The 11140-nt window shown below is 50.7% G+C and overlaps 2 protein-coding genes across 2 annotated transcripts in view; one reads left to right on the forward strand and one right to left on the reverse strand.

The window, feature by feature from the left end:
• Window positions 1-2615, forward strand: part of ZCCHC17 (zinc finger CCHC-type containing 17) — a 48995-nt gene extending 46380 nt beyond the window's left edge. The window contains exon 8 of the mRNA XM_079697461.1: window positions 1725-2615. Within this exon, the coding sequence (XP_079553587.1) occupies window positions 1725-1886 (162 nt within the window). The 3' untranslated portion in view covers window positions 1887-2615. The remainder of the gene's footprint in view (window positions 1-1724) is intronic.
• A 969-nt stretch (window positions 2616-3584) lies between these two features.
• FABP3 (fatty acid binding protein 3) lies at window positions 3585-10719 on the reverse strand (the record flags this gene model as incomplete). Its single annotated transcript, XM_079698728.1, has 4 exons — window positions 3585-3638; window positions 5183-5284; window positions 7224-7396; window positions 10647-10719. The coding sequence occupies 4 exons, from the start codon at window positions 10717-10719 to the stop codon at window positions 3585-3587; spliced, it is 402 nt and encodes a 133-aa protein (XP_079554854.1).
• Between the last annotated feature and the right edge of the window lie 421 nt (window positions 10720-11140).

The raw sequence follows: 11140 nt of genomic DNA on the forward strand, positions 1-11140 counted from the left end.
GCGGGCTCTAGAGCACAGGCTCAATAGTTGCGGCGCACGGGCTTAGCTGCTCCGCGGCATGTGGGATCTTCCTGGACCAGGGATCGAACCCATGTCCCCTGCATTGGCAGGTGGATTCTTAACCACTGTGCCACCAGGGAAGTCCCTGAACTTAATTCTATGTTAATCCAAAACTGTTGTTCTGACCACCATATACCATGAGGCCTCCCATCACTATACAGGAAGAGGGGCCATGTGCAATCAAGGAAAACTCAGGAGATTTCCAGTCCTATGATCTACACGCAGATCCCAACCCTGCCTGTGTGATCTGGGTCAAGTTGTTTTCAACTTCTCCAGCCACAGATACTATCTCTTCACCACCATGTGACATAGGTGCTATTCTTATCTGTTTTACATTTGAGGAGACTAGGCCTCAGTGAGGTGAAATGACTTGCCCAGGGTTACAGAAGAGTAATAGTAAGTGACAGAGCCAGAACTCAAGTCTGGGTCTAACACCTGGTTCTGTGTTTTGTCCACCATTTCTCACAGCCAGCTCCCAAGACCTAGTCTATCAGGCAGACTTACAGCTCTCAGAATGCTGGATGGAAGCCTAATAGGAGGAGCAGGAGCCTTGCCCTCTTCTACTCTCACTTTCGCCTCCCATAGTCTCTCCTTCTTAGAAACCTTACCAAGACAATATACACATTTGCAATCAATGAAAAGGTTTATTCAGTGCTTACAAACTGCTCCAAGTACCCTGCAGAAGCCTGGGGATCAGGGTCTCAGCCTTTGTGTGCGTTTGTGCTGTTAATTTGGTGGCGTAGTGTGGTGGGAAGTGTTGAGAAAGTTCTGAGCTTTTTTCTTTATCAGTATACTCTTGTAAGGTTGGTTGCGAAAGTTAGAGATGGTAAATATTCAAGGGCAGCAGGTGGGGCCTTATTAATTGATGGCAGTTATTTTCCCTGGCAGCAGGGTCTAATAGAAACCAGACTGGGAGTCAGGAGTCCTAAATCCATTACTCTCATATTCTTGGGCATGTGAAGTACTGTCTCTAGTCAGACTAGGTGATCTCTAAGGACTCCTTTCAGCTTTAATATCCTGTGCTTTTTAAAAATGAAAGTAATAGGGAATTCTCTGGCGGTCCAGTGGTTAGGACTCAACGCTTTCACTGCCACGGCCCGGGTTCAATCCCTGGTCGGGGAACTAAGATCCCGCAATCCGCGTGGCACGGCTGAAAAAAGAGAAAGAAAGAAAGTAATAAATGCTTGTTTAAAAAAAATGAAAAAGGACAGCGGAAGACCTCAGCTTCCCTGTATGCAGTTCATTCCTGAGGTAACACTTGTGACTGTTTGTGTCCTTTCCATTGTTTTCTGTGTACTTTAAATATATACAGGTATGTTAAATATACATATTATATTTTGATTTAATGTACTAAATATTATAATTTATATATGTAAATATATATAGTACATATGGTATGCATGTATATGTGTGTGTGTATAAACATACACACATGTATTATGTTACATACCCTGGAACCTAGAATACATACTGTGTTATGACTTGATCCTTTTTAGCTTATTTTGAGCACTTTTTCTTGTTAGTACTTAAAGATGTAATTTGTTTTTTTAATTAATGTTTTTTAATCTATTAAGTTATCCCCTAATGATTACAGGCCGTGATTTTTTAAAGCAAATATACACATACAATGTTGAGTTTTTATTTTATTCATTTATTTTTTTTAGGAAAAGAAGAAAAAGAAACATAGAGACAGGAAGTCATCTGACTCTGACAGCTCAGACTCTGAGAGTGATACAGGCAAGAGGGCAAGGCACACGTCAAAAGACAGCAAGGCAGCAAAGAAGAAGAAAAAGAAGAAGAAGCACAAGAAGAAGCACAAGGAGTGAGAATGGAAAGAGTGGAGGGGGTGGTGGAGAGAAGGAACCAGGAGCCTTGTGCCTTGAAGCGCTGGCTCCTGGAAAGACTCAGTAGTGAGAATATGGCCTTCCACCCCATTGACTTCTCTCCCATGGGAGATGGCTTCCCCTCCTGCCACAGGCAGGTTTGGGAGATATCAAAAGTATCTGCCTGAATGAGTTGCTTTCTTATCACTCCAGTCCCTTTGCAAGTGACCCCTGCAGCTGACCCATTCATTCACCCAACTTCCTTCATTCAGCAGAAGGTCCTATTACTCTCTTCCAGCTGCCACTGCCAGAGCCAGACTCCTGTACAGGAGTCCAGGCTAGAGCCACAGGTACTGCTGTGGAGGTGAGTCTGGCTGTAGTTGGAGAACAGAGTGATTGGCCCCTCCCTGTTGGCCTGCCTTGGGCTGACTGGTGGGTGATCTCTGCTGCACCCAACACAGGGGCAGAGGGAGACTGGCAGTACTAGGGAGAACATGGTAAGAAGTGGTGCTCACTTTTTCCATTCCCCCTAACATGATTCTACTATGTTAGAAGTGACAGCCAGTGGTCACAGCCAGAAAACCAGTTTGCAGTGACTGAGCTTGTGTGTGACGTTCCGCCTGATCACTGAACCAGACAGCTCAAGCCAAGTTCATTGCTTTACTTTGTATTTACCACAATGTGAATCAGTTGGTTCCATTTCAGGTCTCTGCTTAAATTCCTGGCCCTAAATGGAAGTGTGTTTGGTTTTAAACTTACTGAGAGTCCTTATTGGTATAATCCCTCTTCCTGTAACTTACAGACTTAAAAGTCACTGAGGCTGCATTAGGTGACAGAAAAACATTTAACATGTTACCTTAGAACTTGGAGAGCGGCCCAGCTAAGGTACAGCGCCAGAGGCACTAGCAAGTCACAGCCTTCTTAGATCACTTATAAGCCCTCACTTCTGTAATGATCAGATGACCTCTCCCCCAGGGCTGATTAGAGAACCAGTAAGAATTTGAACCATGAGTAATGGCCTAGCACATAGGCAGACGCTCAGCAGTCATCTGCGCCCATGGGCATTTTCTCCCACTACCACTGGCACAAGCTTGGATCCTGTGTCCTAAGCCTGTGTTCTGGAAAGAGAGAGACCACAGCATTCCACAGAGAAGAGCAACTGTCCACACCCAAAAGCATTCAGTGCAGGATGGACCTGAGGTGACAGTTCAGAAGCCCCACCAATGAGTGATTATTCCAGGTTGGACTAGCTCATTTGGCCATAGGGAGGGGGCAGTGTAAAGGGAAGTTGTAGGTACAGCTGTTGTATTTTTTGTACATGTAAGGTGATCAGCTATCACTGTCCCTGAGACTGTCCATTTCAGTCTCTCATCCAGTGCTTCTTCCTGAGTGGCAGTCATTTCTGCCTACTCTCTGACACACACTGAGACTCCCAGAATCATGTCACCAAAAGCAAAAAGGCAACTGGGTGGCCTAGGTGCTGCTTTATTGACCTCAGAGCACCCTTTGGGTGCAGTTAAAAAAACAAACATACACAATGAGAACAGAACTGGATCCAGGCTGGTGCCACCTGACCCCAGGAGAATTTCCCCAGTCAAGGTGGATTTATACAAAATGCCAGAGGAAAAAAATGAGTCAATCTGGTGCTGAGTCCAGGAGTAGCCAACTGGCAGAGGAGCAGTTGTTGAGGGAGTGGGCAGGTCATGCCCCTTTCTCATAAGTGCGAGTGCAAACTGCACTGCAGTGGGTGAGTGTCTGGAAGAAAAGACAGAGTCAGGTTAGGGCAGGGGTGTGGACACAGAAGGTATTGGGAATACTCTCCACTCTGATGGGGAGAGCCCTCTACCTTCATGCTAAAAATTTTCATTTACTGCCTACCTACTACGTGCCAGGTACTTTACATGTATTTTTTCCTAATGCTTACACCAAGTCTTCTTTTTTTTTTTTTTTTTGGCCATGTCACGCGGTTTGCGGGATCTTAGTTCCCCAACCAGGGATTGAACCCGGGCCACAGCAGTGAAAGCACCAAGTCCTAACCACTGGACCACCAGGGAGTTCCCCCAAGTCTTTAAGTTAGGCATTGTAATTCCTCTTGTAGAGATTTGGGGAAATGAGCTCTCAGGGAGGCAGTAACTTGGTCAAGATCCCAGAGTGTTTCTCTTTCCCTTGTACCACTCCTCTCCCTTCATCTTTAGTGCCTAAGATGGTGCCTGGCACATAGTAGACAAACAGGTGAATAAAAATGTCCAGAGCCTCTTGGTAAAGGACTTTACTAGGCCACCAACTGTCCATTCTTTCCCGAACTTAGGGTAGTGCCAGGGCCAGAGGCCTGAACCCCCAACATCCTGCCTGGCTTCACAGAGCCAGGCCCATGGTTTCACCATAGCTTAATTGCCCAGTGAGTATTTGGTACTGTATATCACATTCCCACCAGAGCTAGGTAACTCATTATTAACTCTGCAGGGCCCCCTGCCCCGTGTAAGTGCAAGAATCAGTGACCAGGTTACACTGACCCAAGAAGGTCTGCAGTGAAGATGCTGAGGCGAAAACCTGAGGCCCTACAGAATAAGGAGGCAGAGATCACGGGCGGCTGCTGTCTCCACCCCTGGGGGTATTCAGTCAAGGCTACATTCTTCAAGTGAAGTCCCCAGGTTTGCCCCTAAACAGACAGATCTGCCAGCTTGTTTGTCATTTCCAACCCAGGCCTTAGGTACTTGTAGTAGGCCAGGCATGGAAAGCTCTGAGAGAAGGTGAGCCTGGAATGAAGTAGAAATGACTGTGCTGTCAGTTGGGGCCCCACCGATCACCAGCCTGTCCCTGCCCAAAGGTTTGGGAGATGGGAGCCTCTCCTATGGGCCTGGAATCAGAGTTGGCCATGCTTTCTACCTCTCCCTGGGGCAAGGCAATGCGGCAATGCAGAGGATGAAACTAAGGCCATGGAGTGCGCCTACTGCAGTGGTCGCACACCAGTGATGCTTTGTGCTCTGCATCCACTGTCTCCTTCAGACTTCCCAGCAGCCCTACAAGGTTGGTGTTATTAACACCCACTTTACAGTTGGACTTGGAGAAGGTGACTTGTCCAAAGTCATGCACCCTATAAGCTGAGATTTAAACCGAGGCTTGTGCAAGTCCAAAGCCACTACATAGAAAATTCCTACCTAATGCCACCCAGGCCTGCCTCCACCCTCCATTGTTCCAGCTTCCATTGGTCCCACTGATGACCTTGGCTTTTCACAATAGGCTTGGCTGAAGGGGCAGTAGAAACCAATTGGGTGAGGCTCCAGAGTTATCCATCTTACCAGGATGAGTTTCCCAGCAACTATTTCCCGCACAAGTGTTGTCTCTTGTCCGTTCCACTTCTGCATGTGGACGAGTTTGCCTCCATCCAGCGTCACAACGGACTGTGGAAAGAGGGTAGAGGCCTGAGCTGAGATCTGAGCTGGGATTGAGGGGCAGGAAGGGGTCTGGTCACTGGGGCCACAAAGGACCCAGCCTCTAACCCAAACTATTGACAGTGCTAGGATCAGAGATCAGGCAGCCCACCTCCAGCCTAGCCCCATAGGATGTCTAGTTCACCACTGCTGCTTGGCTGAGGGAGGGGCCTTCAGCTGTTGGGTGAGTAGGGAGAGGCAGACAGTACAGTGGAGAGGAACAGCCTGGCTCTGAGAAGTGCCACCAGCCTTCAGGATGGGCACTTATCCCATACTCTAGGTGATGCCCACAGCCCAGTCTCACTAAGATACAGAGTGGGGGGACCAGCCTAATCCCTGGGAAAGACTGGTGAGGAGTAATCCTGAGACTCCCCGGCCAAGTGGTGATCACACATAATGTCTAAAAGACCCTTGGGGATGGGAGGTATTGGAAAATGGGACCCTGCCCTGTATTCCTACTCCTCTTGATCCATTATCAAGTGACCCCCTTCAGCTGACGAGTGGTCAGCAACTGCCAGGTCCTGGGACTGCGGGCCCTTGGAGTGTTCCACAGCCCTGGTCAAATGTCCACTTAATCTTCTGGGTGCTGCCAGCCTGCATCAGCTGGCTTTCATTTGGCAACTCTCCCAGGTCTCTCTTCTCTAGAAATTTGGGGGCTCTAAGCCAGGCTAGGGTACCCTGACTGACGAGGGTTCAGTAGAAGAGTCTGCAAAGGCTGTGTGTGTGTGCTTTGGGGCCAGTGGGTCGGTGGGTGTGCGCACCTTACCACCACCTTCCTCCTCATTCTCATTCCCCTAGCTTTTTGTCCATTCAGAGCAGGTTATGCTTAGCCTAGGCATCCCAGAGAACTACTGTTGTGTTTAACTGGGGTTCTTGCCCTTCAAGAAGGTAGGCTAGTTCAAGGAGGTAAAGGCATGTGGTAGGGCAGGCACCTCTCTCCAAGGTAGGCTGCCATCTTTGGGTACCATCCCATCTCTGCAGCCAGCTTCCTGTATGATCCTGGGCTGGGCTCCAGCTTCCTCCACAGGGAGGAGATTAGACCCTCTCCTATCCTTGGGAGCAGCTGTGAGGAAGAAGCAGCAGCTGAGGAGCTGAATGGAAAGGTCTGGTGGAAAGGTACTGCTGTAGGTACACCCTGTTGAGGGCAAAACCCCTTAGTTCTCTCTCTTCCATGCCTGGCTCAGTGGCTGGGAGGCCTGAGGCAAGCTGCCAAGACAGCCACTACCGGGTGACAAGTCCTAAGACTGGGGGCAGATGTACTCTCCCTCCCCAGAAGGAGAGGGGCTAAGGCTTGGTGAGAAGACACTATAAACACACCAAAGACAATGCTCCATCCAGAATATAGCTTTTCCTGCCTGTAGGCTGGCAGCATTGGAAATGGTTTCTCAGGGTCACTGGCCAAGCCCTGGAGGTGGAGGCTGGAGAAGAGGAAGCATCTGGGTAGGTCTCAACCTCTTGTCCCCAGCTGTCTTCTTGGCTCCTGAAGGCCAGGATGACCTTTCATTGGAGGACCTTGACTTCTGGGCGTTGTTCCTAAAGCACCTGAGGTCACAGCCACGTCCACATAACCCCCCATCTATGGAAGGGGAAAGAAAGCCAGAGCTGTTGCATGCTATGCACAAGGTCACCCAGCTGGAGCTGGCGTAGACAGTGAGGTCAGACTATCCAGGCTCTGTGCTGCCCACACCCAGAGGCAACAGGTAGATGCTTCCCAAGATGGGAGGGAGGAGAACAAGATAGGACTAACATGCATTTAGCACTTGGGACATCCCAGCACTGCACAGGCGTTATGGACCTCATTTGCCACTTCAATCCCCCATGACAGCCTACCCCTCAAGGTGCAATAATAGGGCGCCACCCTATTCCCCTTCAGGGCCTTCCATTCCCCATGGACCCTTCCTCGGCTCACCTTGACCTTCCTGTCATCTGCTGTTGTCTCATCGAACTCCACTCCCAGCTTGAAGCTGATCTCTGTGTTCTTAAAGGTGCTTTGTGTTTTTATGGTGATTGTGTCCCCATTCACTTCGATGACTGTGGTAGGCTTGGTCATGTTGGCCACCTGCCTGTTAGCAAAACCCACACCTGAGGGCAGAGGGAAGGGTATGAGTATGAGCTGGAGCGAGAGGCAGGGTACAAGGAGCTCAGTGACCAACTCTTAGGCCTGGATGTGGGGAAGGGGGAAAAGAAGGGTGAGAACTTCCAAAGGCTGCATGGCTGTTAATTCAGTCTTCCTGTTCGCTCTGTGTGGTGAAGAGACATTACTGATCCCATTAGACAGATGAGAAACTTAATGGACAGGCATGTCTCACAGCAAGTCAGTGGCAGAGCTGAGATTAGAATAAGCTACTATTAAGTGCTTTCTGTGTGGTAAAAACTACACATGTAATCTCATTCAGTCCTTCCAGTCTCCCCGAAGGATTGATGCTATTATCTCTATTTTACAGATGCAAAAACTGAGAATGAGTTGAAGCCCAGGGTCACAAATCTGGAATTCAAATCCAGAATGTTCAACTGCAGAGCTCACTGTACTGCTCATCTATAAAGGCTGGAGCGCAAGGCTCCCTTCCAGGGCACCTGAGCAGCTTTCAAGGCACAGGCTGAGGGAGAAAGAAGTAAATGTGGACTTTGCCTTCCAGAGCCTATGGACAAGCATTTTCCACCTTTGAAAGTTTTTACCCTGAGATGCAATGGTGCTCTTGTGCCCCATGTATAGTAACAAAGACATTTTCAAAGCCTCTTAACCATGATCTAGGAGGTAGGCAAAAGGGAGTGTTTGTCTCAATGTGCAGATTTAGGAGAGGCCTAAAGTGGTAGGCAGTCAGGACTCCAATCCAGGTCTCCTGGTCTAAGGCTCTGTGGGAACTCCCCTCCTGACCCAAGCATGGCTTCCCTGAGTGCTGCAAGATAGTGTGGAACAAAGAGCCCTGCAGGTTGTGGCTTTCCTGAGATCTGTCCTTTTGCCTCCAACCTCCCCCTCTGCTCTCAGCAGCCTCTGCTGAGCTGTCCTCCAAGGGCAGAGGCTGTGGTGAGGTGGTGGGTGGAAAGTCTCCAGATGTGCCTGGCTACATGGGTTGTTTTACTTAATGTTTATTACAGCCCTGAATGGTGGGTTTTATTATCCCCAATTTACAAATAAGGCTTGGAGAGTGAAGTGACTTTTGCCCCAAGTCAAAGGGTTAAGTGGTTGACCTAGATTTGAATTTAGGCTCTCAAACTGTTCACTTTTCCTCCGGGCCATTCTGCCTCCCAGCATGTACTTCATCTGTGCCCTACAGCCACCAAGTGTGCCTGAGATCACTGGTACTAACTAGGCTGGGCCTCTTTGTCCTCTGAGAACTTTTGGTTTAAAACAAGAGGGGCACAGGCAGCTGTGCTGCTGCTGGCCCACCCTGCCTGGCTACTGAGGGACTTGGCCTTGCCCCCTGTTATCAGAGTGAGTCAGGCCAATCCCACTCCCCAGCACAGAGTAGGGCCTTGTCACTGCACAAGGAGCTCTGTTTACTTAGGACCCACCCAGAGATGTGGAGCGTTTGAGGAAGGAAGACTCAGCTAAGAGAAAGTTACAGAATTAGGAGTCTAGCGAAGAGATGGGTTCTACTTAGAAACGAAGCTGAAGCTATTTACTGAGAGCTAAGGAAGGTCTTTTCTCCCCCATGGGTATTTCATTTTTTCCATCCGTACAATAGGCTAGTTGGATTCTCAGCCCCCTAACCCAGGTTGGGGCAAAATAAGGGAGCAAGGGTGGTAAGGATGGTATGACTCACTTCAGGGACCCAGGTCTTCAGTTCTAATGTCTGCTGGGAGACACTTGGGAGAGAAACTAGCTATGGGAATTCCACCTTCCCCAACAGCTGCCCAGGGTCCCCTACTTCTCCAAGAATTACTACCTTCCTGGAATCATTGGGCATAATGCTCAGCATAGAGTAGGGGCAGTTGAGCACTTTGGCCTTAAAAGCCAACAGTTGTGGTCCTTATTTCAGGGGTCAGGAACAGGTGGGAGGTGCCTGGAGTGGACCCCCCACCCCTTCTTTGGGTAATCCAGCCCACCTTCCCTGGGAGGAAGGCATGGAACCTAGCTCAATCATGAACAACATTCCAGTTTTCCCTATCCTAGCCTGGGGGACTAGGATAATCTCATAGCTGGGGATTCCAGAGAAAGGATATCACCCTCTTTGTCTAGCCCATATTAGAAGGGGAAGGGCTGAGGTCAATGCTTAGTTAAGCAGTTCTTACCACTCCCACCCCTGGGTCCATAATGGGAACTGCTCTGGGTTGCCGATCTAGAAATCTAGGTTTTCATATCAGCTCTGCTGTGGAATTGATTTGACAAGTTTCTACTCTCTCTGGGTCTTGGCTTCTTCATCTGTTGAACCAAGGCACAGGCACCTCCAAAGTCCTCCTCTGCAAGATTCTTTGAATCTTCATTCTCCCCCATCCCAGCACCACAGCCTCCTAGACCAAAGACCCTCCCTGCCTTTACCAGGTCTTGGCTTTGCTCCAGACCCCTTTGCTGTACCCCTCCACCAGACACCTCCCCAATGAGCAGTTATCCTTGGGTTGCAGCTGGTGATGGGGCCTCTTGCCCTACCCTACCACTAGGCTGGGTTGGTGAGAAAGAGGGCACCCTCCAGCGACAATCCTTTACCCTAACTAACCCAACGTAGAGGGTGAGGGGTTGTTGCTAACTGTGCAGGCCCCTGTCTCAGCTCCTCATATCCTGTTCAGGGCTGTTCCCCCTTCCATCTTCTTCCTCCTGGGGATTCCCTATTTAAGGCCATAGGACACTTCCCATCAATCTGCTCCCTTTCACTGTTCAGTCTCCAGTTCCTAGACCACCCATGCTCCTCTTCTTTTCCTCCCTCCCCTCCCGTTTTATCCAAACCCGCCCCCTACCTCCAGATCAGAAGCCTTTCTTCCCCGAAAGCGCCTCCCTGCCCCCACATCGACCGACACAGCTGCCTCCTTGCCTGGGAATCCCTCTTGCCAAGTTCAGAACATGAAAGCCCCCTCCCCGGAATTCCCTGCCGGTCCAGTGGTTAGGACTCTGCGCTTCCACTGCAGGCGGCAGGGGTTCCATCCCTGGTCGGGGAACCAAGATTCCGCATGCCGCGCGCCGCGTGCCGCGTGGCGGGCGCGGAACTGGGAGAGACCCCTCCCAACAGGCCTCGCATGCCCTAGCGCAGGCTGCCACCTTCTCTGCATCCCCGGGTTCCCCAGCTTTTACCAGGAGGGACGCAGCAGGCGTGCAGGGTAGGTAGCCACAGCTGGAGCCCTGCTCCCACCCGGCACGCGGCCAGCCCATCCCCAGCCCAGCATCCCGAGCCGCCCTCACCGATTGACCTCATGTAGTCATCGAAATTCTTGCTGTCCGCTAACTTCCAGGTGCCCACGAAGGCGTCCACCATGGTGAGGCTGGGCTAGGCTGAGAAAGAGACGACAGAGCACGCGTGCAACGATTCCGCGACTTGCAGCTCCCAGCCCGCGCTGCGGCTTTAAAAGGCCCTTGCATCACGTGACGGGGCGTGGCCCACACCCCGCTCCCGAAATAGGAAGCCCCAGGCAGGCGCTAGCTAGCCTGGGGCTGGCCGCCCATCCCCCAACCCGCCGGGAGAGGGGGAAGGGGCACCCGGTGGCGCCCGGCTCGCCTACGTCAGCGCGGGTCCCGGGGGTCCGAGTCCCTGCCACGGGCTGGTAGGACCTACTCCCTTCCCTGGCCTCAAGGCGCTCTTCAGAATCTAAAAAGAAAACAGTTGGGGACACGGTGCCCGTGAGCTGGGGCGCACGCCAGGGACATCTTCCCTCCCCCGGTCCCTCCCCGAGGTCAGG

The sequence above is a fragment of the Hyperoodon ampullatus genome (assembly GCF_949752795.1).
Source record: "Hyperoodon ampullatus genome assembly, chromosome: 2".
In the NCBI taxonomy this organism is placed as follows: Eukaryota; Metazoa; Chordata; class Mammalia; order Artiodactyla; family Ziphiidae; genus Hyperoodon; species Hyperoodon ampullatus.